Source organism: Sus scrofa, chromosome 2 (genome assembly GCF_054392235.1).
Source record: "Sus scrofa isolate SSC_HxYL_T2T_F1_AM1 chromosome 2, Sscrofa_HxYL_maternal_Yorkshire_Landrace_v2.0, whole genome shotgun sequence".
Lineage (NCBI taxonomy): Eukaryota > Metazoa > Chordata > Mammalia > Artiodactyla > Suidae > Sus > Sus scrofa.
Window position 1 is genome coordinate 74317845 of NC_139384.1, and position 25911 is coordinate 74343755.

The 25911-nt window shown below is 41.1% G+C and overlaps 1 protein-coding gene across 50 annotated transcripts in view; it reads left to right on the forward strand.

Moving 5' to 3' along the window:
• LOC100516957 (adhesion G protein-coupled receptor E2) overlaps window positions 1–25911 on the forward strand; it is a 48701-nt gene that overhangs the window by 12869 nt on the left and 9921 nt on the right. For 13 of the 50 annotated variants that reach the window (XM_021083634.2, XM_021083636.2, XM_021083635.2 and 10 more), the window contains 12 exons: window positions 2387–2542; window positions 3015–3284; window positions 4163–4209; window positions 4329–4406; window positions 4819–4996; window positions 8617–8724; window positions 8906–9126; window positions 9309–9488; window positions 23151–23348; window positions 23633–23868; window positions 24989–25055; window positions 25460–25551. In XM_021083634.2, coding sequence (XP_020939293.2) covers window positions 2387–2542; window positions 3015–3284; window positions 4163–4209; window positions 4329–4406; window positions 4819–4996; window positions 8617–8724; window positions 8906–9126; window positions 9309–9488; window positions 23151–23348; window positions 23633–23868; window positions 24989–25055; window positions 25460–25551 — 1831 coding nt within the window. The remainder of the gene's footprint in view (window positions 1–2386; window positions 2543–3014; window positions 3285–4162; window positions 4210–4328; window positions 4407–4818; window positions 4997–8616; window positions 8725–8905; window positions 9127–9308; window positions 9489–23150; window positions 23349–23632; window positions 23869–24988; window positions 25056–25459; window positions 25552–25911) is intronic. The other 37 variants (XM_021083637.2, XM_021083638.2, XM_085012603.1 and 34 more) reach the window with 7 other exon arrangements.

The window sequence follows — 25911 nt, forward strand, 5'->3', positions numbered from 1 at the left end:
TGAGGGTCTTGATCATGAATGGATGTTGAACTTTGTCAAATGCTTTTTCTGCGTCTATTGAGATGATCATATGATTTTTGACTTTTTTTTGTTAATGTGGTGTATGATGCTGATTGATTTGCATATGTTGAACCATCCTTGGGAACCTGGGATGAACCCAACCTGGTCATGGTGTATAATTTTTTTGATATGTTGTTGGATTCGGTTGGCTAAGATTTTGTTGAGAATTTTTGCATCTGTATTCATCAATGATATTGGCCGATAGTTTTCTTTTTTGGTGGTATCTCTGTCTGGTTTTGGAATGAGGGTGATGGTTGCTCATAGAATGTCTTTGGGAGTATTCCTTCTTCTTCAAACTTTTGAAAGAGTTTCCGGAGACCCAAAAGAAAACAAAAAGACAACTTACAGAATGGGAAAAAATAGTTTCAAATGATGCAACTGACAAGGGCTTAATCTCTAGAATATATAAGCAACTTATACAACCCAACAGCAAAAAAATCAATCGATCAATGGAAAAATGGGCAAAAGACCTGAATAGACATTTCTCCAAAGAAGATATACAGATGGCCAACAAACACATGAAAAAATGCTCAACATCGCTGGTTATAAGAGAAATGCAAATCAAAACTACCATGAGATACCACCTCACACCAGTCAGAATGGCCATCATTCATAAATCCACAAATAACAAGTGCTGGAGGGGCTGTGGAGAAAAGGGAACCCTCCTGCACTGCTGGTGGGAATGTAAACTGGTACAGCCACTATGGAGACCAGTTTGGAGATACCTTAGAAATCTATACATAGAACTTCCTTATGACCCCACAATCCCACTCTTGGGCATCTATCCGGACAAAACTCTACTTAAAAGAGACACGTGCACCCACATGTTCACTGCAGCACTATTCACAATAGCCAGGACATGGAAACAATCCAAATGTCCATCAACAGATGATTGGATTCGGAAGAAGTGGTATATATACACAATGGAATACTACTCAGCCATAAAAAAGAATGACATAATGCCATTTGCAGCAACATGGATAGAAGTAGAGAATCTCATCCTGAGTGAAATGAGCCAGAAAGACAAAGACAAATACCATATGATATCACTTATAACTGGAATCTAATATCCAGCACAAATGAACATCTCCTCAGAAAAGAAAATCATGGACTTGGAGAAGAGACTTGTGGCTGCCTGATGGGAGAGGGAGGGAGTGGGAGGGATCGGGAGCTTGGGTTTATCAGACACAACTTTGAATAGATTTACAAGGAGATCCTGCTGAATAGCATTGAGAACTTTGTCTAGATACTCATGTTGCAACAGAAGAAAGGGTGGGGGAAAAAATGTAATTGTAATGTATACATGTAAGGATAACCTGACCCCCTTGTTGTACAGTGGGAAAAAAAAAGAAAGAAATAAACTAAATCTGCAGGTGCAGAAAGAACTCAGATCTGAGGGAAAACAGTTGTCTGCCCTGACTCACCACAATGTTGTGAGTCCAAGGTCCTAAAGTCTTTGATTCCCTGATCAGAAAGTACAGAGTAGAACATTCTGTGTCTTCATTTTGATTCATTCTTGTGTCTGTCGTGCTTATTAAACTGTTGTTCTTTTTGGCCATTAGTTTTCAGCCCTTACTTTGTGGTTCCCTGAGCTCCTCAAAGGCAATCTGACTCATGAGCATCTTTCCTTTTATGTTCAGAGAACAGAGACACCGAAGTTGCCAGAAAATACCCAGTGACTCAGCTGTGAGAACAATTGTACTGCTTAATGATTTCAAATCCCCAACTGCATTAGATCAGTGAGGACTTCCCCCAGGGGTGGAGACAGCAAGACTCCCTCTTGAAAAGGTTTAACTTTGGGACATTGATGAGGATTTGGGGGTATTCTTGGGCCCAGTGAGTAATAGTAGGTCAAAGCCATCAATGGCAAGGGGCCAGATCTCCTGGATTTATCCTAAATTGTAAATAATGAGTTTCACACTGGAAAGTGCCTGGCCATGACTCCCTCCACTTAAGGGCATAATTCATTGCCACTACCCACCTTGGGACAACACACACAGAGCCATGATAGTGCAAAGAGCACCATAGGAGAGGGGCTGAAACCTCAGTAAGTGCCTCTATCTACCCCTCAAGGCCTAGAAATGGGGTGCAGACTTCCATCATGCTTTTCCCATCCTGAAGCAGCCAAGTGTATAAATTCAGGTCCATTTGGGTCAGCTAGTGTGGAGAGATGAGCATAGAAGTCAGCAATCTTTCTGAAGAAAGATGAGTACCTCCTGGGAGCTCAGTCTGTCCAGTCCTCATGATAGGATCAGGCTAGAGACCACAGCCTCTACCATGTGCCTTCACACCATCACGAGGTTAACATTGTCCTATTGTGTTCCAGACATCAATGAGTGTGAACCCCCCTCCACGGTGTCTTGTGGAAAATTTGCACAGTGCTGGAACACAGATGGGAGCTACTACTGCACATGCAGCCCAGGATACCAACTTGTTTCTGGGGCAACGATGTTCAGGAAAGAAAGTGAGAACACATGTCAAGGTAAGAGCCAACCTGTGTCTTCTATCTCCTCTGTGGACTTCGAATGTATCAAAGAGCTGGCATGGACACCTACTCAGTCACACATCCACTCTGAACATTAAGTATCACTTCCAGAATTTTGAAATATCCATCTGACCCCCTGGCATCTTATTTTCACAAAACAAAAGACAGGGATGTCATTCAAAGTACCCCAGGAGGTCATAGCCCATTTGGTTCCAGCACAATAAATATCCTCTTAACCATCATCAGTAACTACCAGGAGAGACATTTCCCCACTGAAGCCCATACAGGCTCTGCCATACCAGGCATTCTTTCACACCTCAAACCACGGAGTGGGGATGTCCAAGGGTGCCCACCTTCCCAAGGCAACCCAGTCCCTGCCAAAAACACCAGCAACCTGACGTTACTTCTTAACCACTCTGTCTCTATTTCCCACACAAAGTTCTGCCCTAATACATCTCAATAATTTCAGTTGTCAAGCCTGAGAATACCACAAAGGACCAGGACTCAGAAAAATGTTGTGTCAGACCTGAGCAGGATGACAAGAACACCCCAACATACACACTTGGAGATCTGGATAAACAGAAGAGGCTCCCATCTGGACCAGACAGCAACAGAGATCATCATAAGGAACCATTGCCACAGGGCCAAACCTCTCCCAAGGAGGTCAAACCAGGCTCCATGGGGGGCCAGACTGATGGGGGACAGAAGAAGGCTAAGCCCCACTGGCAAGAAGCCAAAGGTCTGTATCCTTGGTGGAGCACAGGGCCCATATGACACAAACACCTGCTACCCCTCACCCATCAGACCTTTCTCCCCACTCCAGCCAGCCTGCCCTCACCCACCATTGACATTCCTCATGCGTGGATTCTCACCACTTCCTGCTTGTGCAGGGGATGCCTCCCTGGGGATCAAAAAAAGGCACCCAGGACTTCCCCACTTGATATAGTGCCACTGTCTGGATGGTCCTGGCCTTTCCAGCATCTTCTTCATTCTCCCTGCTCTTGCCTTATAGTTTCATCCTTGGGGAGCCTAGATCAGGTACACTTCTGGGTCTATCTCTATTGAGTTGTCAGAGTCAGTATGGATAGGACAGCATGTCCCTGAAAAAGTCATTGAGATTCCAAAGAGAATTCAGCCAGTGAGCAGCCATTCTGGGGATAAGTACAAAGGCCATTATTGGGAGCAAAAATGAGTCCTGGCTGGGAAATGCAGAATTTCTCCTGCACTCACTTCCCAAGACAACCCACTCTGGCCTTTCTCCAAATGCTCAGGATAGAACATGGGTGGCCATGATGTCCACACCTGGGCTGACAGACTGGTAGGACTCAGGTTGAGTCCATCCACATCTGGACAACAGAGCATCTAGGCCACCACGCTCACTTAGGGAAGCCCCCATGTGAATAGGAAAAAGTTCCTACTCACCAGGAAGGATACAATGAGGTCTTCCAGATGCCTCTATACCAAAATGGAGAGGTTGAATAACCAAATATTCAGGGATTAATGTCTGGGATGCTACCTGGTCTGATCTGACCCTAGACCCTGTCTTCAACACATAGACAGACATACAAACACACATGTGCACCTACACCTAATTAAGTGCCATCCTGTGCCCTGCAGGGATCATCTTCCCCACCTGGGCTGCACCCTCAAGAGTCAAGAGCAAGGTGAGTGCCCCCAGAAGAAACCAGGAGGTATGAAATCCCTCTGCACAGCCTACCCATTTCCCCCAGGCTCCCCCACCCTCACATAAATCTCTCTGACACCCTCATCTCCTTCTTCCCAGAGGCTCTCCCGCTTCTTTGACAGGGTCCAGTATCTGAGTAGAAACTTCAATTCAGCCTCTGTCCAGAGCACTGTCCAGGTAAGGCCAGGACCACAGGAGGTAGAGACATCTCATAGAGCCCTGGGGAAGCTTTGATCTGGGAGGAGACGACACCCTGACATAATTACACACAGTTCTGAGGCCCCACCTTTCCCAGGGTGGGTCAGAAGAGGGGGAAGGAGGTATTTGTGCTGGGATAGACACCATGTGCACCTACTATGACCTTTCTCCTTGCTATTTCTGGATGTTGGACTTAAGTTATCCTTGGCACTCATGACCAGGATTGGCTTCTGAATTACTGGATTCCAGGGGCAATGACCACCCAGGGAATTCCATCTGGTACCACATTTACCACCCAGTCTCTAGGGTCATTCTCTGTGGCTGAGTGGGTACCGTTTTCATGCAGCCTCTCTGGTGCATGGGATCTATGTTCTCATCCCCCCAACTCTAGGAAGTCATACAGGAAGTGGATGAAATGCTGGAGAGCCCCGGGGACCTGGGAAACCTGGCCCCCACAGAGCAGCACTCTGTGGCCACTAACCTGCTCTTTGGCCTGGAGAATGTCCTAAGAGGGCTGAGCAAGGCCCTGCACAATGGGTCTGCGACATTCACTTCATCTGCAGGCACAGGTAAGTACCTGGGACCGCCCTCTGGCTTCCCCTCTGCCCATTCTGGGCTCATTCCTTTCATAGCCTCACTGGAGCCAAGTTACCAGAGCTTGTGTCTCAAGTTCTAAATAAATAAAAATAAAACTTTAAAAATAGCCATGAGCTGTAGTGTAGGTCACAGACACAGCTTGATTCCCTCGTTGCTGTGGCCCTGGCATAGGCCAGGGGCTACAACTCCGATTGGACCCCTAGCCTGGGAACTTCCATATGCCACACGTGCAGCCCTAAAAAGACAAACAAATACATTAATTTTAAAAAATTATGCTAACTGAAATAAATCATACCGAGAAAGATGAATATCATAAGATCCCTCATATATGAGATTTAAAAAATCACCAAATTCATCAATACAGAGAACAGATTTGTGGTTTCCAGAGACCAGGATGAGAGTCCAGGAAGTGGGAAAGTGTCAAAAGGTACAACCTTCCAGTTATAAAATAAATAAGTCCTAATGGTGTAATGTACAGAATGGTAACAATAGTTAATAATGTCATACAGTATTTTTTATTTTTTTATTTTATTGAAATATGATTGACCAACAAAGTAGTGTTAATTACAGTTGATTTACAATAAAGTAAATCAGTTCTATAAATACATATATCCATTCCTTTTCAGATTCTTTTCCCATATGGGTTGCACACAGTACTGAGTAAATTCCCCTATGCTATACTGTAGGTCCCCATTACCTATTCTATAAATAGTTGTATGTATATATCAATCCTAACCACCAAATTTATCCCTCTCCCCCTCACACACACATTTCCCCTTTGGTTTTGAAATCTTTGAGTCTGTTTCTGTTTTCTAAGTTCTATTGCATCGTTTCTATTAGATTCCGCATAGTAGTGATCTCATAGGATATTTGCCTTTCTCTGACTTACTTCACTTGGTATGGTAATTTCTAGGTCCATTTATGTTGCTGCAAACAGCACTATTTCATGCTTTTATGGCTGTGTAATATTCCATTGTATCAGTGTACCACATTTTCTTTATCCATTCCTCTGTTGATGGACATTTAGGTTTCTTCCATGTCTGGGCTGTTGTAAATAGTGCTGCAGTGAACACTGGGGTGCATATATCTTTTTGAATTATGGTCTTCTCTAGACATATGCCCAGGAGTAGGGTTGCTGGATCATATGGTAGTTCTATAGCTAGTTTTTGAAGAAACCTCCATATTGTCCTCCAAAGGGGTTGCACCAGCTTAAGTTCCAAACAACATTGGAAGAGGGTTCCCTTTTCTCCACACCCTCTCTAGCATTTGTTGTTAGTTGTAAACTTGTTAATGATGGCTATTCTGACTGGTGTGAGGTGATACCTCATTATAGTTTTGATTTGTCTCTCCTTTAGATAAATGTCTGTTTAGGTCTTGTGACCATTTTTAATTGGGTTGCTTATTTTATTGATATAACTGTATACTATACTTGTATATTTTGAAGATTAGTCCCTTGTTGGTTGCTTCATTTGCAAAGATTTTCTTCCATTCTGTGGTTGTCTTTCTGGTTTCTTTTGCTGTGCAAAGGTTTTGAATTTAATTAGGTCTCATTGGTTTATTTTTTATTAAAATATAGTTGATTTACACTGTTTTGCCAGTTTCTGCTGCACACCAAAGTGGCCCAGTCTCTGTCTCTCTCTCTCTCTCTCTCTCTCTCTCACACACACACACACACACACACATATGTATAATTTTCCTTATCTTCCATCATGATCTATCCCCAGAGATTAATTATAACTCCCTGTGCTATACAGTAGGACCTCATTGCTTACCCATTCTAAATGATAGTTTGCATCTACTGATCCCCAAATCCCAGCCCATCCCCCTCCCTCTCCCCTTTCCCTTGGCAACCATAAGTCTGTTCTCTATGTCTGTGAGTCTGTTTCTGTTTTGTAGATAGGTTCATGTGTGCCGTATGTTAGAGTCCATACGTAAGTGATATCATACGGTATTTATCTTTCTATTTTTGACTTACTTACTTATTTCACTTCTCTAGTTGCATACATGTTGCTGATGAAGGCATTATTTCATTCTTTTAATGGATGAGTAGTATTCCATTGTATAGACATATACCACATCTTCTTAATTCATTCAACCGTTGATGGACTTTTAAGTGGTTTCCATGTCTTGGCTGTAGTGAATAGTGCTGCTATGAACATACAGGTGCCTGTATTTTTTGAATGAAAGTTTTTTCTGGATATATGCCCAAGAGTGGAATTGCTGGGTCATATGGTAGTTCTTTATGATTTCCTCCTTTTGCTAGCCAGCAGCTCCTCCTGCTATGGCTCCTGGAGGTGGAGCCCATAGTGTCCTGCCTCCTGAGACCATGCCCAGAGAATAAGGCCATAGTGGAGGCTCCCACCCCTTCCCTCCAGCACCCCCCAAACAATGGTGCCTGGCCCCCAAGCCCATCTGGGTTTCCTCAGCTTTAATCCTCAAATGTAATAGCCCTAGACTCTAGTTGCTCTGCCGCCAATGCCAGCTTTTTCCCATTCAGCCAGTTCCAGTTCTCTCTCTGAGTATGATCTCCAAAGCCTGAGTTTTAATTACCAAACCCTGCATGTACCAGCAGATGATTGGGAAGTTCAGAGCAGTAGCACTGACCATTTTTGGAGGGCTCTTTTCATTTTAATTATTTCAGATTGATTCCTTTGTTCTCTCCCAAGACTCTAAAGTTCCTCATCTGTTCCAGCTGATCTCCTGGCTGGTGGGAGAACTTCCCAGAGTGCAGAAGCTTTTCTTTTGTACCAGCTCCTTCCTATCTGTGCAAGTCCCATCCCACTTCCTTTCTCATTTTCTCTCTTTTCCTTTTTTTCTTTATCTTATACCCTACCCAGTTTCATGAAGATTTTCTTGTGCAATCAGAATGCTGAGGTCTTTTTCCAGGGTTCAGCAAATTTTCTATGTGAATCATTCCACATGTAGATGTATTTTCAATGTATTTGTGGGAGTAGGTGAGCCTGAAACCCTACTACTCTGCCCTCTTCTCATTTCCCCAATTTTCTATTTTCTTATATGATTTTTAGCATTTTGTGTGTCTCTAGGAATTTTTCCATTTCATCTAGGTTTCCTAACATGTTGTTGAATGATTGCTCATAGTGTTATGATCCATTGTAAATGCAAATGATAAACATGCATTATATGTATCATATGTTATTACTTATAACAGGAGTTCCTCTTGAGGCTCAACAGGTTAAGAACCCAACAAAGTGTCCATGAGAATGCATGTTTGATCCCTGACCTCACTCAGTGGATTAAGAATCCAGAATCGCACAATGGCTTAGGTCACAGATGAAGGTCAGATCAGGACCCACAGTGGTTGTTGCATAGGCTGGCAGCTACAGCTCCAATTCAAACCCAAGCACCCCCTAACCCGGGAACTTCCATGTGCTGCAGATGTGGCCCTAAAGGGAAAAAAATGTTATTACATATAACAAATAAAACTATCATTTATGTATAATATCTTATGTAATATAGAGAGTATTTATGTATTATATTATATATGAATATATATGCATAAAACAGTGTTATGTCAAACACTACTCACACAATTATTAACCTAACTTCCTTGTATAACCCCTTTAACTTTTAGAATTCTCCCTGAAGGTTATGGAGGAAGAAGATAGGACTATCACCTTGACTCAAAATCAGACAAAGATGCTGCTGACCTGGGATACACTGCACGAATCTAGTGATTCAGGTAACAGTTAAGGGAGATAAAGGACACTGAGGCTTCACAGTGGGACAAGTTTGCAAAGATGTGACCAAAAAAATGAAGTTTAACTAGAACTGCGGTATATCGGAGGCAAAATGAAAGAGTCCATCTAAAGAAGAGGTCATGTTGGGCACCCCAAGATGTCAACTTTGCTCCTGTCCTGCAGGTCCTATTGTGGTGGGCCTTGTCTCTACACCAGGGATGAGAAAATTGCTTGCCAATGTCTCTTTGGTCCTGGATACTGAGGAGGAGATAGTTCTGCATGAGTCACAAATGGTCTTGAGACAGGAAATCTCCCCCATCCTGCTGTCAAATGTGGTATCCGCCTTTATCAACCTCAATAACACACAGAACCTCAACTCCCCAGTTACCTTCATCTTTCAGCATGTGAGTCCTGGTGGGATGGAGCTGTGGGTGTGGAAGAGCCCTGAGTCCTGCACAGTCTTGGGCTTCAGGGTTCTCCTTCAGGAGCTCACCATGCCCTCAGGAAAGCCCTCCATAAGAAAGCTTTGGGTGATCATTTCTGAGCATTAGAACAACTAGCTCAAACCCATTTCTTTTTCCTACAGTCAGTGACCCTTGGGCCAAGGCAGAAAGTGTTCTGTGTCTTCTGGGAGAATAGCCAGAATGGAAGTGGTCATTGGGCCACCAATGGCTGCAAGATGGTGGGCACCAAAGACAATAGCACCATCTGCCAGTGCACCCACCTCAGCAGCTTTGCCATCCTCATGGCTCACTACGAAGTACAGGTGAGAGCCCTGAGAGGGGCTGCATTCAGTATCTCCTGCTGTGTAACATATCCACACACATGTATCAAGTAAAAAAGAAAAAAAATTATATTACCTTGCAGTTTCTTCTGGTCAAAAAATGGGCTGTCTTTTCAGGGTATTACGAGTCTTGCCTCTCCTCTGAAGCTTGGGGTCCTCATCTAAGCTCCCTGAAAGCTGGCAGAAATCAGTTCCTTGTGGTAGAAGAACTGAAGTCTCTTTTCTTGCTGTCAGAAGGGGACCAGACTGAGCTCCTAGGGGCTGCCCACATTCCTTCTTACATGATGCTATCTGGAGACTAGCAAGAGAAGATCCCTTATATCAAAACTCTCTTGTCCTTAGAATCCTTTTCACCAGGAAGAGCCAAGATCACTTAAGAGCTCTTCTGAGTAAGTCAAGCCCATCTAGACCATATATTTCTTTGTTTGTTTGTCCATGTATATTTTTGTTTTTCATTTCATTTCATTTTTAATTTTTTTTATAGTTGATTACAATGTTCCGTCAATTTCTGCTGTACAGCTAAGTGACCCGACTGATCATACACATATATATGTTCTTTTACTCATACTATCTTCCATTTCTCTTCAATTGATTTGTATGTCTGTTTTTGTACTAGTACCACACTGTATTGATTACTGTAGCTTTTTAATATTGTCTGAAGTCTAGGAGATATGCCCCCTACTTTGCTTTTTTATCCTTAGGATCGATTTGGTAATTCTGGGTCTTTTATTGTTGCATATAAGTGTTTGATTGTTTGTTCTAGTTCTGTGAAAAATATCATAGGTAATTTGATAGGGATCACATTAAATCTGTAGATTGCTTTGGGTAGAATGGCCATTTTTACAATATTGCAATGACATATTAGAAAGGGAATATAAAAAACACACCCCCAAAATTAAATGCCTAAATTAAAATATTAATTCTTTCAATCCAGGAGCATGGTATATCCTTCCATTTCTTTGAATCTTCTTTCATTTCCTTGATTAATGTTCTACATTTCTCAGCATATAAGTCTGTCACCTCCTTAGGTTTCTTCCTAGGTATTTAATTTTGGGGGGTGTTTTTATTTTTTTTATTTTTTTATTTTTTTTATTTTTTTTTTATTTTTTTATTGTTTTTTTTATTTTCCCACTGTACAGCAAGAGGGTCAGGTTATCCTTACATGTATACATTACAATTACAGTTTTAACCCCACCCTTTCTTCTGTTGCAACATGAGTATCTAGACATAGTTCTCAATGCTATTCAGCAGGATGTCCTTGTAAATCTATTCTAGGTTATGTCTGATAAGCCCAAGTTTCTGATCCCTCCAACTCCGTCCCCCTCCCATCAGGGAGCCACAAGTCTCTTTTCCAAGTCCATGATTTTCTTTTCTGAGGAGATGTTCATTTGTGCTGGATATTAGATTCCAGTTATAAGTGATATCATATGGTATTTGTCTTTGTCTTTCTGGCTCATTTCACTCAGGATGAGATTCTCTAGCTCCATCCATGTTGCTGCAAATGGCATTATGTCATCCTTTTTTATGGCTGAGTAGTATTCCATTGTGTATATATACCACTTCTTCAGAATCCAATCATCTGTCGATGGACATTTAGGTTGTTTCCATGTCCTGGCTATTGTGAATAGTGCTGCAATGAACATGCGGGTGCACGTGTCTCTATTAAGTAGAGCTTTGTCTGGATAGATGCCCAAGAGTGGGATTGTGGGGTCATAAGGAAGTTCTATGTATAGATTTCGAAGGTATCTCCAAACTGGTCTCCATAGTGGCTATACCAGTTTACATTCCCACCAGCAGTGCAGGAGGGTTCCCTTTTCTCCACAGCCCCTCCAGCACTTGTTATTTGTGGATTTATGAATGATGGCCATTCTGACTGGTGTGAGGTGGTATCTCATGGTAGTTTTGATTTGCATTTCTCTTATAACCAGCGATGTTGAGCATTTTTTCATGTGTTTGTTGGCCATCTGTATATCTTCTTTGGAGAAATGTCTATTCAGGTCTTTTGCCCATTTTTCCATTGATCGATTGGTCTTTTTGCTGTTGGGTTGTATAAGTTGCTTATATATTCTAGAGATTAAGCCCTTGTCAGTTGCATCATTTGAAACTGCTTTCTCCCATTCTGTAAGTTGTCTTTTTGTTGTCCTTTTGGTTTCCTTTGCTGTGCAAAAGCTTTTCAGTTTGATGAGGTCCCATGGGTTTATTTTTGCTCTAATTTCTATTGCTTTGGGAGACTGACCTGAGAAAATATTCATGATGTTGATGTCAGAGAGTGTTTTGCCTATGTTTTCTTCTAGGAGTTTGATGGTGTCCTGTCGTATATTTGTCTTTCAGCCATTTGGAGTTTATTTTGGTGCATGGTGTGAGGGTGTGTTCTAGTTTCATTGCTTTGCATGCTGCTGTCCAGGTTTCCCAGCAATGCTTGCTGAAGAGACTTTCTGTTTCCCATTTTATGTTCTTGCCTCCCTTGTCAAAGATTAATTGACCCTAGGTGTCAGGGTTTATTTCCGGGTTCTCTATTCTGTTCCATTGGTCTGTCTGTCTGTTTTGGTACCAGTACCACACTGTTTTGATGACTGTGGCTTTGTGGTATTTCTTGAAGTCTGGGAGAGTTATGCCTCCTGCTTGGTTTTTGTTTCTCAGGATGGCTTTGGCGATTCTGGGTCTTTTGTTGTTCCATATAAATGTTTGGATTGTTTGTTCTAGTTCTGTGAAAAATGTCCTGGGTAATTTGATAGGGATTGCATTGAATCTGTAGATTGCTTGGGGTAGTATGGCCATTTTTACAATATTGATTTTCCCAATCCAGGAACATGGAATATCTTTCCATTTCTTTACGTCTTCTTTGATTTCTTTGATTAAAGTTTTATACTTCTCGGCATATAGGTCCTTTACCTCCTTGGTCAGGTGTATTCCGAGGTATTTGATTTTGTGAGGTGCAATTTTAAAAGGTATCATATTTTTGTATTCCTTTTCTAATGTTTCATTGCTGGTATACAGAAATGCCACTGACTTCTGAATGTTAATCTTCTATCCTGCTACTTTGCTGAATTTATTAATCAGTTCAAGGAGTTTTGGGGTTGAGTCCTTAGGGTTTTCTAGGTATAGTATCATGTCATCTGCATGCAGTGACAGTTTGATCTCTTCTCTTCCTATATGGATGCCTTTTATTTCTTTTGTTTGTCTAATTGCTGTGGCTAAGACTTCCAAAACTATGTTGAAGAGCAGTGGTGAGAGTGGGCATCCCTGTCTTGTTCCAGATTTGAGTGAGAAGGCTTTCAGTTTTTCCCCATTGAGTAGTATATTTGCTGTGGGTTTGTCATAAATGGCTTTGATTATATTCAGGAATGTTCCCTCTATACCCACTTTGGTGAGGGTCTTGATCATGAATGGATGTTGAACTTTGTCAAATGCTTTTTCTGCGTCTATTGAGATGATCATATGATTTTTGACTTTTTTTTGTTAATGTGGTGTATGATGCTGATTGATTTGCATATGTTGAACCATCCTTGGGAACCTGGGATGAACCCAACCTGGTCATGGTGTATAATTTTTTTGATATGTTGTTGGATTCGGTTGGCTAAGATTTTGTTGAGAATTTTTGCATCTATATTCATCAATGATATTGGCTGATAGTTTTCTTTTTTGGTGGTATCTCTGTCTGGTTTTGGAATGAGGGTGATGGTGGCATCATAGAATGTCTTTGGGAGTATTCCTTCTTCTTCAACCTTTTGAAAGAGTTTCAGGAGGATGGGCACCAATTCTTCTTTATATGTTTGATAAAATTCACCTGTGAAGCCATCTGGTCCTGGGCTTTTATTTGTAGGGAGTGATTTTATGACCTCTTCAATTTCATTTCTAGTGATGGGTCTGTTCAGTTGGTCTGTTCCTGCTTGATTCACTTTTGGCAGGCTGTAAGATTCTAGAAAATTGTCCATTTCTTCCAGATTGTCAAACTTGTTGCCATATAGTTGTTCATAGTATTCTCTTATGGTTTTTTGTATTTCTGCTGTATCCGTTGTGATTTCTCCTTTTTCATTTATAATTTTGGTGATTTGGGTTCTTTCTCTCCTCTTTTTAGTGAGTCTGGCCAGGGGTTTGTCAATTTTGTTCACCTTTTCAAAGAACCAGCTCTTGGTTTTATTAATTTTCTCTATTGTTTTTTGAGTCTCTATTTTATTGATTTCTTCTTTGATCTTTATAATTTCCTTCCTTCTGCTGACTTTAGGACTTTTTTGTTCTTCTTTTTCTAATTCATTTAGGTGGAGGGTTAAGTTGTCCATTTGGGATCTTTCTTCTTTTTTGAGAAAGGCCTGTATTGCTATAAATGTCCCTCTGAGCACTGCTTTCACAGCATCCCATAGATTTTGAGAGGTTGTGTCTTCATTATCATTTGTTTCAAGGTAGTTTTTAATTTCCTTCTTGATTTCCTCATTGACCCATTGGTTTTTTAGTAGCATGTTGTTTAGTCTCCATGTGGTAGGTTTTTTCTCTTTGCTTTTCCCGTGGTTGATTTCTAATTTCATGGCATTGTGGTCAGAGAAGAAACTTGAGATAATTTCTATGCTCCTAAATTTATTGAGATTCGCTTTGTGTCCCAATATGTGGTCGATTCTTGAGAATGTTCCATGAGCATTTGAGAAGAATGTGTATTCTGATTTTTTTGGATGTAGTGTCCTGAAGATATCAATGAAGTCTAACTTTTCTATTGTTTCCTTTAGGATCTCTGTTGCTTTATTGGTTTTCTGTCTAGAGGATCTGTCCATTGATGTGAGGGGGGTATTTAGGTCTCCTACTATGATTGTATTCTCATCAATATCTCCCTTTATGTCTGTTAATATTTGTTGTATGTATCTGGGTGCTCCTATATTTGGGGCATATATGTTGATGATAGTAACATCCTCTCCTTGGATGGATCCCTTAATCATTAAGTAGTGTCCTTCTTTGTCTTTCTTTATGTCTTTTGTTTTAAAGTCTATTTTGTCTGATATGAGCGTTGCGACTCCTGCTTTTCTGTCATGTCTATTGGTGTGAAATATTTTTCCCCACCCTTTCACTTTCAATCTATACGTATCTTTTGTCCTAAGGTGAGTTTCTTGTAGGCAGCATATTGAAGGTTTTTGCCTTTTCGTCCACTCAGCCACTCTGTGTCTTTTGATTGGGGCATTCAGTCCATTGACATTTCAGGTGATAATTGATAGATGATTATTTATTGCTATTTGAACCTCGTGTTCCATTTGATTCTATGGTTCTCCATTCTTCCTTTCTTTTTTTTTTCTCTTTTTTTTCTTTTTTTGGTTGGATGGTCTCCTGTTATTATCTGCTTGAGTGTATTTTTTTTCATTTTTTGCAAATGCAATATTTGGTTTTGGCTTGTGGTTGCCCTGTTTTTTAAGTATGCTAAGCCCTTCCCATAATTGTGTGTTTTAGCCTGATGGTCCTGTAAGTTCAAACACTTCATTACTATATTAAAATTAAGAAGAGAGACATACATACAAACAAAAAGGGTTATTTACCTCCTAACATCCCTTGCCCACATTTTATGGTTTTGATGACTCTTTTTTATTCTTTTCTTTTTAATTTTATTTTGTTTGAAGCATGTTCATGATTAAATCTGTATGCTGGCTTATTTGAGTGACTGCTCTCTGATTTCGGTTTCCTCAGTCCTAGTTCTTCCTCTTCTTCTTTTTTTTTTCTTCCCTTTCCTTCCTTTCTTTTTGGTTTAGAGAAGCCCTTTCAATATTTCCTTTAACCTGGGTTTTGTGTTGCTGTATTCTTTAAGTTTTTGCTTGTTGGAAAAAATTTTTATTTCCCCTTCTATTTTAAATGATATTCTTGCTGGATAGAGTATTCTAGGTTGCATATTTTTTCCTTTTAGCACTTTAAATATCCCTTGCCATTCCCTCCTGGCCTGTCGTGTTTCTGTAGAGCAATCAGCTGATATTCTTATGGGGGTTCCCTTGTAGGTAACATTCTGTTTTTCTCTTGCTGCCTTTAGGATCCTCTCTTTATCACCAACTTTTGCCATTTTTATTATGATGTGTCTTGGTGTGGGTCTGTTTGGGTTCAGTTTGTTTGGGGCCCTCTGTGCTTCTTGTATCTTGAACTCAGTATCCTTTAGATTTGGGAAGTTTCCAGCGATAATTTCTTCAAATATATTTTCCATCCCCTTATCTTTTTCTACTCCTTCTGGGATTCCTATTATGCGTAGATTGGCCCGCTTTATATTATCCCATAGGTCTCTTATATTGCTTTCCAGTTTTTTGATTCGGTTTTCTGTCTGTTGACCAGATTGAGTGATTTCCATTATCTATCTTCCATGTCACTGATTCGTTCTTCTGCATTTTTCATTCTGGTTTTTACTGCCCCTAGTTCAGTTTGCATCTCTGCAAATGAATGTTCTAGTTTTTCTTGGCTCCTTCTTATATGTTCTAGTTCCTTTCTGAGGGTATCTGCATTACTGTTCATATCTTCTCTTAATTCCTTCAGTATTTTCACTATTTCTCTTTTGAACTCCAGGTCTGTCAGAGTGCAGAGATCTGTTTCATTGTTGACTGTTTTAGGTGAGTTCTCCTGTTGGTTTGACTGGGGGTGGTTTCTCAGCTTCTTCATCTTGCTAGTTGTTTTCTTTCTCCTGAGGGAGTTGTACTCTCCGTTATTGGGCAGTGTTTGCCTTGTCACTGCCGTGGAATATTTCCTGAGGGCTGGCATTGTTGGTCAATCTTTTTTGAGGCAGTGTGGCTTTTCTGGAGTGTTGATGGGGCGAACAGTGTTTCTTTGAAGCAAAGGATGGCTTCCTGAGGGCAGAAAGGACTGGGAGGTCCACACCACGATGGTAGCAGATTTCACTTGGTCATGCAGAGCTTGCTCTGGTGTTTTTAGGCTGTGGGGTTCTTGCAGGGGGTTGGCGGTGTTGGGCAGCTGTTCCTCAGGAATGCAGTACCCCCTGGGGGCTGGAGCAGCTATCTGGGGCACTGAGAACCTAAGAGGCTCTTCCCTAGGGCAGCCCAACTCAGAAGGACAGCCTGAGAATGTAGGCGCATCTTTTCACAGTCTGGCCGAGCTTGTTGCAGCTTTTCTGGGCTGCAGGGGGTCTTCCAGGGGGCTGGTGGTGCTGAGCAGTTATTTTACGGGAGTGGGGCACCCCCTGGAGGCTTGGGCGGGTAGCAGGGCCATTGGAGACCCAAGAGGCTCCTCCCCGGGGCAACCCGACTCAGAAAAACCGTCCAAGAATTAGTCCGATCTATTCACAGCCTGGCTAAGCTTGTTCTAGCTTTTCTGGGCTGCAGGCCTTTTCTCGGGGGCTGGTGGTGTTTGGTGCTGCTCTGCGGAAGTGTAGCCCCTCCAAAGGGCAAGCAGGCCTGTGCAGGGACAGCCCCTGCGGTGGTAGGCTTCATACAATTGTTGAGGCCAGCCCTCCTGGATGGCAGGCAGCCCCAGGTCCGGTGAGAGCGTAGGGTGTGGCAGGGTGGGGGGAGGGGATGCACTGGGAAGCACAGCTTTCTGCTAGCTAGCAGGTCTGTAAGCTTGCTGTGGCGTGGGGGGTATTCTATGGGGACCCACCCATTCTTCTCTCCCCTCCCCAGCACGGGCACAGACCAGGCTCTTCTCCTAGGTTCCCTCTGATGGGGCTTTCCACTTCCCCGCCCCTAGAGTATTGTTCCCTTCCTCTGCGACAGCTTTGTTTTCTCCTCTCCCAGGCAGTCTCTGCCCCATCAAATGGTTTCTAGACCTCCCAAGCAGTTTCTGCTCTGCCCCGCCCCCCTAGCCTGGGGACTAATCTCTGGAGCTGAGGTCTCGGTGCCCAGCCCCCTCCCCCAGGCATCCCCAGGCCCTTTCTCAGGGATTAACCTTGGCTGCGAAGTCTCGATGCCCAGCCCCCACCCAGGGGTCCCCCGGCCCTTTCCCGGGGACTAACCTCTGGAGCTGAGGATTCGGTGCCCAGCCCCCACCCAGGCGTCTCAATTTTTTGGTGACTGTGCCCGTAGTTCAGATGGTCCGTTGGGTTCTTGATCGGCTTTTCCGTACTCCTACTTACTGCTACACTCTTCTCTGCATCTGGAGATTCCTCCGGTTCGTTTGATCTTTCCCCCAGTAGGTGACTTTCCAGGGTGCGGGATCCCTTTCTCCTCCGCAGTTCCCTTTCAGGAGCGCCCGTCCCACTCGGATTCACCTTCTCTCACTCTCCTCTTTTCTCCCGTTCTGCCCAATAATGTCACAAACTTCTTGCCGTTATTGGAGTTTAAGTTCCTCTGCCAGCGATTGGTTGCTGTTCTGTGTGAGTCATTTCTTCTGTAGATGTGCTTTTTTTGTTGTGTTTGTGGGAGAGGGCAAGCGTGTCCCTCTACTCCTCTGCCATCTTGTCCTTGGGGGGTGTGATTTTAAAAGGTATTTTTTTTTATATTCCCTTTCTAATATGTCATTGCAATATTGCAAAAATGGCCATTCTACCCATAGCAATCTACAGATTTAATGTGATCCCAATCAAATTACCTATGATACTTTTCACAGAACTACAACAAACAATCTAAAAATTCATATGGAACCACAAAAAAAAACCCAGAATTGACAAATCACGCCTAAGGATAAAAAAGCAAAGTAGGGAGCATATCTCCCAGACTTGAGATTTCTCTTTTTTCATTTCTTATTTTGTTTATTTGGGTTCTTTCTCTCTTCTTTTGAGTCTGGCAGGGGTTTGTCAATTTAGTATAACCTTTCAAAGAACCAGCTCTTGGTTTATTGATTTTTTCCTATTGTTTTTAATCTCAATTTTATTGATTTGCTTTCTGATCTATGATTTCCTTCCTACTGCTAATTTTAGGTTTTGCTCGTTCTTCTTTTTCTAATTCTTTTAGGTGGTATGTTAGGTTGTTGATTTGAGGTTTTTCTTCTTTTTTGAGGAAGACCTGTATCTCTATGAACTTCCCTCTAAGAACTGCTTTTGTGGCATCCCATAGATTTTAATGATTGTGTTCATTGTTTTATGTAATTTCCTTTTTGATTTCCTCATTGACCCATTGGGTTTTTAATAGCATGCTGTTTAGTTATCATGTAGTTAGTTTTTTCTGATTTATTTTCCTGTGGTTGATTTCTAGTTTCATGCCAGTGTGGTCATCGAAGATATTTGAAATAATTTCTATACTCTTAAATTTGTTGAGGTTATTTTTGTGCCCCAGTATGTGGTCAATCATAGATAATGTTCCATGTGCACTTGAAAAGAATGCATACTCTGGGTTTTTTTGGATGCAATGTCCTAAAAATATCAATTAAGTCTAACTGTTCTATTGTCTTTTAGGATCTCTGTTGTCTTAATGATATTCTATCTAGAGGATCTGACTATTGACCTGAGTGAGGTGTTAATGTCTTCTACTATTACTGCGATCCCGTCAATTTCTCCTTTTACGTCTGTTAGTATTTGTTGTATGTATTTGGGTGCTCCTATGTTAGGGGCATATATATTGACGATTGTAATATCCTTTTCATGAAATATTCCTTTTATCAACAAATAGTGTCCTTCTTTGTCTTTCTTTATGGCCTTCATTTTAAAGTCTATTTTTTATATAAGTATTGTAATTCCTGTTTTCCTCTCATTTCCATTTGCATGAAATATACTTTTCCATCACTTCACTTTCAATTTATTTGTGTCCTTTACCCTAAGATGAGTCTCTTGGTAGGCAACAAATTGTAGGTTCTTGTTTTTTTTTTAATCTGGTCTGCCACTCTCTGTCTTTTGATTGAAGCATACAGCCCATTGATATTTAAGGTAATTATTAATAAATATGTTATTTATTGCCACTTTAAACCTTGTTTTCCAGTTCAGTCTATGTTTCTCCTTTGTTCCTTTCTTTTCTGGTTTGATAATTTCCTTTTATTTTATGAATGTGTCCTCTTACTTTTAGTTTTTGTGAATGTATTATTTGGTTTTGATTTGTGCTTGCCCTGTTTTTCAAGTATGCTAACCCCTTCTTATATTGCTTGCTTTAGCCTGATAGTCATAGAGGCACAAACACATCCCAAATAAAAAGCGTCTAGATTTTCTTACTTTCCATCCCACATTTTATGATTTTGAAGTCCTTTTTTAACATCATCATGTTCATCCTTTTGTTGTTCCTTGTGTTTATCGTCACTTTTACAAATATGTGGGCTTTTTTCCTTTTAGCCCTGTATACTGACTTATTTAAGTGATTACTTTGCATTTCCGATTTCCTCTATCCTATATCTTCTTTTTTCTATTTAGAGGACACGTTTCAGTTTCTTTTATAGTGGTTTTAGTATTGCTGTGTTCTTTTATATTTTGTTTGTTGGAGAAATTCTTTATTTCTCCTATTTTAAATTATATTCTTTATGCATAGAGTACTCTAGGCTGCACATTTTCCCCTTTTAGAATGTTGTCTTTTTTGTTGTTGTTGTTGTTGTTGTTGTTGCCTTTTCTAGGGCCGCTCCCACGGCACATGGAGATTCCCAGGCTAGGGGTCCAATTGGAGCTGTAGCCACTGGCCTACGCCAGAGCCACAGCAACGAGGGATCCGAGCCACATCTGCAACCTACACCACTGCTGACAGCAATGCCAGATCCTTAACCCCCTGAGCAAGGCCAGGGATCAAACCCACAACATCATGGTTCCCAGTTGGGTCATTAACCACCGCGCCACGACAGGAACTCCTAGAACTTTGAATATATCTTGCCACTCTCTTCTGGCCTGTAGCATTTCTGTAGAAAAATCAGATGATAGCCTTATGAGGGTTCCTTTACAATAAGTGCTTTGTTTTTCTCTTGCTGCCTATATAATCCTCTCTGTATATTTAATCTTGCCATTTTTATTATAATATATCTTGGTATAGATCTGTTTGGGTTCAACTTGTTTGGGGCCATCTGTGCTTCCTGTATCTTGATGTCTATTTCCTTTATATTTGGAAAGTTTTCATCCATAATTACTTCAAATATATTTCCAATCCCTTTTCCTTTTTCTTCTCCTTCTTGAATACCTATTATGTGTAGATTGGCCTATTTTGTATTATTCCATAGATCTCTTATACTGCTTTCATGTTTTTTCCTTTGGTGTTGTGTCTGCTGTCCTGATTGGGTGCTTTCCATTATTATACCTTCCAAGTCACTTATTCATTCCTCTGCATTATTCATTCTTCTCTTCAATTCCTTTAACTCAGCTTGTGTCTTTGCAAATGAATTTTCTAATTTTTCCTACCTCCTCCTTATAATATCTAACTCCTTTCTAAAGTAAACTGCATTACAGTTCATATCTGCTCTTAATTCCTTCAGTATAATCATTACCTCCTTTTTGAACTCAGTGTCTATTAGACTGCAGAGAATGATAGACTTTTCTTAAAGTCAGTTGTAGAACTTGAATTCCATCTGCAAAATCAATTCACAGCAGCACCTAGATGGGTGTTTGACTTCAAAGCTAGAACTGTTCATGTGTACCCCAGGGGAGGGGGGTATATTTTTCTGCTGACCACGAGTGTCTTCTGGACTGGACTGTTCATGGGTTGCAGAAGGGAACTTTGATGATGGCAGAGGTGAAAGGGGACCAGGGGAGCTAGTGAGTACAGGAGAGTCAGGAGCTGTCTTTGCCTCCTCACCTAGCCATGGGAGCTGGTAAATTTTCTGGCTCACCCAAACCAAAAACTCTCTGGAGATTTCAAGGAATAGAGTATTTACTGAAATAAATGTGGCACCCACATGAAATGAGGCATGAAAAGTATCCCAGCAATGGTCAGACATCATAAGAGCCCCCAGAATTTTGACCAATACTCTAAGGGTATGTGACCTACAGCCATGTCACTAAATACCGCGATATTCATACTTTTACTTATATACTGCTTCCTATTTATTATAGAGTTAAGATAGTTAAGTTTTGAATCCCAATAGAACAAGAGAGTGAACACTGAAGATTCTCCATCCCAAGCCCAACACCATACACCTAGTTCCTCTGGTTCCAACAAGCAAAGTTTTTAGTTTCTCCTGAACATTTTTATGGATATTTTATACATATAAAAATAATTCTGTATTTCTTCCTTTGTCCTTTTTTCACACACCTGGTAAGTTAGTCCTTTGATTCTACAAAGAGATTCTCCATCACTCTTTGGCCACATTGCATTCCGTAGGGGGAATTTGCTGTACGTTATATATCAAGGCCTCTCACAGTGGATGTTTTTGTTAGATCATTTGCTATTACCAATAATGATGCAATGTTTAGACTTACTTCACTGTTGTTGTGTTTGAATATGCAGTTAGGATGGATGCTGGGTCAAATTCATCATTGCATGTTAATAGAGTTTTCCAAATTTCAGCACATCTAAGTCATACCTGTGAACACTGCATTCAGTTTTACATAAAGGTGTGTGTTTATTACACCCTTCCCCCAAGGTGACTATCAATTTTTTCCATGTTTACACATTTAAGAGTTAAATATATTATCTAGGGGAAAAATGTGACTTTTTTATGATTAGTAGAATGGAACATTTTTATCTAGGAGACATTAGTATTTCCACCTCTGGAAAAACTTTTTCACAACTTAGGTATATTTTTCCATTTGCTTATTCTTATATTTCTCATGGATTTGGGGGATTCTTTTTTATTTTATTTGTGAAACCAAAGATTCTCAAAATTTATGATGCATCAAAATCAACTGGACAGATTATGATTTTTTTTATTTTTTATGTATATAATGATTTTTATTTTTTTCCATTATAGCTGGTTTACAGTGTTCTGTCAATTTTCTACTGCACTGCATTGTGACCCAGTTACACATACATGTATACACCCTTTTTTTCTCAAAATCATGATTTATTTTTTAACACTTTACTCCTAAACAAAGTCAAACTGATAGATGTTTCCAAAATTAAAATATACCAACAATACCCAATTGCTCTTTATTTAGATGTATCTACTTTAAACATTTTTACTTCCATTTTCTTTGTAATTTGCCTGTTTTCTATCTCCCTCTCTCTCTCTCTCTCTCTCTCTCTCTTTCTCTCTCCCTCCCTCCCTCCCTCTGCTCAACTTTCACTGAAATGACATTGGTGGGTACTTTCTTTTCATTCTCCTCATGGATCTATGGCGATTTTCAAAAAGAGGCAGAAAATAGGAATTTTTAGCCAACACCATTGCCAAAGTGTAAGCGTTTCCCCCTTTATCAAACTATGAAGCTCTAAATCTCTAAGGATTAGTGACACCAAGAAAAAAGTATTGCAAAGATGAGATCACTGGAGTCCATGCTGGGGAGTTGATACCTGGACATCAAGTCTCCAGGTAGAGACATCAGCACATGATGGGAATGAAGGATGGTGCTCCACGTGTGGAGCCTCACGCCTCAGTGAACTTCTCAGGGGGACCAAAACTTTAGAAATGCCCAAAAGTCTACTGGAAAATAAATGCTTGTGAGTACCAGGACTTTGTCTTGACTAAAGACTATCCTGTACTTCAATTCCTCCAAGAAGAGAAATAGTCATTTCAGACCCCTAAAACTAACATTCTAAACCTGGAGTCTAACATTCTAAATATCACAAATTTAGCTGGATCCTCCATTCCTGATTATCCTTTGCCTAAAAATAAAAATAAAAATGGTGGAAGGGACATTACCCAAGAGCAGGAAAGTGTGATGGTGATCTGCTCTCCGCTGGGTCCCAGGAAGAGAATACTTCACTCAATGTGATCACCTACATCGGGCTGACCCTCTCTCTGCTGTGCCTCCTCCTGGCGGCCCTCACCTTCCTGCTGTGCAAACCCATCCAGAACACCAGCACCTCACTCCACCTGCAGCTCTCCATCTGCCTCTTCCTGGCCCACCTGCTCTTCCTAATAGCCATCGACAGAACTGAGATCAAGGTACTTATACTGCCCCAAAATGCCACTGCCCTGCCCCAGGGGATGCTGAGTTCATGAAGTCATGCTGCCTTGGACACCTTTAAAAAAAATGGCCTGGGATCTAGGTAAGGTTAGATGGGTAAGTAGCCAACTTCACAGTGACACACACAACTAGAAGATAGACACTCCACTGACAACCCCTTCATATACATCACCATTCTCCCTAGTGGCAAGGTATAAAGGAGGTTCTGGGGCCATGCCCCATACTTAAAACCTTTCCTTGTAACACCTTACTGCTCCCCCAGGTGCTGTGTAGCATCATCGCAGGTGCCTTACACTATCTCTACCTGGCCTCCTTCACCTGGATGCTGCTGGAGGGCCTGCACCTCTTCCTCACTGCACGCAACCTGATGGTGGTCAACTACTCCAGTGTGAACAGGTTCATGAAGAAGCTCATGTTCCCTGTGGGCTATGGAGTCCCGGCTGTGATTGTGACCATATCTGCAGCAACCCGGCCTCATCTCTATGGAACATCCAGCCGGTAAAAGCACATTCCCTCTGTTCTTATCCTCCCCAGCATAACTGTGGCCATCATAGTACCAACATACCACTTCATTTTTTAAGTTATTTTTTATTGAGGTAACATTGGTTTCTAAAACTGTATAAGTTTCATGTGTCCAACATTCTCTTTCTACCTCTGTACACCCTACAACTTGCTCACCATCCAAAGAGCAGTTTCCATCCATCACCATCACCATACCGTTGATCCTTTACCCATTTCACCTCCACACATACCCATCCCTTTCCCTCTTATAGCCAGTAGTCTGTTCTCTGAAATAAGGGAGGAGGGGTGGCTTGTTTTGTTCATTTATTGGTTTATTGGTATGAAATCATACTTTGTCTTTCTCCTCCTTCACATCTCAGCTTAAAGACCATTCAGTTCTCTCAGGGAACCCTTCTCAATATCTCAATCTTCTATAACCCAAACTAGGTTATGGAGCCAGTTACATGTTCCCATAGTTCCTCATACTTCATCATAAAACTCATCATCTATTGTCTAATTGTCCACTTGCCCATTTAGCTGGGAACTCCCTGATGACAAATAACATTCTATCGTAATCACAACTGGGTGTTCTGAGCCAAGTATGGATCATGATATGAGAGGGAAAACTCTACGCTTGTCCAATAAAGCATAAATTACTTTCTATGTTACTTTTATTTTTCTTTAAAACAGTTTATTTTCAATGGTCTGAGGGCCAAAACTTAGAAGAGATACTTAAAAGGAACTTACCTTTTATAAACCACATTTTAAGGTGACTGATATGTAAAAGCTGTATATAATCAATGTATGTAGCTCAATGAATTGGGAATAAGTATACAGATGGACCTTCATCAGCATTAAGGGCATATACAAGCTTTAAATTATGCAAGGTAGATAAGTTTGGGGGATGGACTATAGAACTTAGCACCTCTAGCTAATAATATTGTATACCTAAAATTTGCCAAGCAGGTAGAACTTATGTGAAATATTCTCACCAAAAAAGTAATAATAATAATAATAGAGGCAGAAAAAATTGGGGGAAAGTGGGATAGGTTTATTGACTAATGCTTTGACTACTCAGGCCAAAATATTCTTGAATCTCCTCCCATTTCCTTCATAGATGCTGGCTCCACACAGAAGAAGGATTTATATGGACCTTTCTTGGTCCTGTCTGCACCATCTTCTCTGTGAGTAATGGATGACACAGAGCATTCCTCCTGCCAAGCTGAGGGCCACTCAAAGAACAGGAGTATAAGGAAGGTTACAGGAAGGATGACCAGTTATTCCAGTTTGTTGAGGGATGAGGGGTTCCCAGGATGCAAGAATTTCCATTTTCAAACTAGGATGGAGGGGTTTCCTGAGATGTGCAACTTTCAATGCTAAAACATGGAAGTTCTCATGCAAACTGGGACAAGTTGGCCACCTTGTTACAGGACAAGAATGTGTTTAAATTACTAGGAGCTTGGTCTGGCTTTCTATGACCATGGTGAAATACAAAAACTCCCCACCTGCTGGGTTAGGTGTTGGATGAACCAGTAGGAAAGGTTAGCAAAGGTGGATGAATTCAATATGTCTTATGGTGTTTCTGCAGATTAATCTAGTCTTCTTCCTTATAACCTTCTGGATTCTGAAAAACAAGCTCTCCTCACTCAACAATGATGTGTCCACTCTCCGGAACACTAGGTGAAGTACACATCACACCCCATGAAAAGCATGATCCAGGAGACAGGACACGTGGTGCCCAGCTCCTGATAACTTTTAATGAGTATTCTAGTGGGGGCTTGAGCAGGGATTTGCAGCCACCCTCCTGGGCAGCCAGCTCAGATACTATGTTTTGCTGCTGAAACCAAAGCCAAAAAATTCCATTCGTCTATAATTCGAGAATGAAACTAGCTCTGCCACAGAGAATTGACTTCATTCTGATACTTCCATGGCCTATGATAAAGGTCCTGAGAACATTTACATCTTTATTAACCTTTTAGGAAATTATATAACTGACCAGAACCCAGCATGTCCTTTTGTGTCCAAAACATGATACATGCT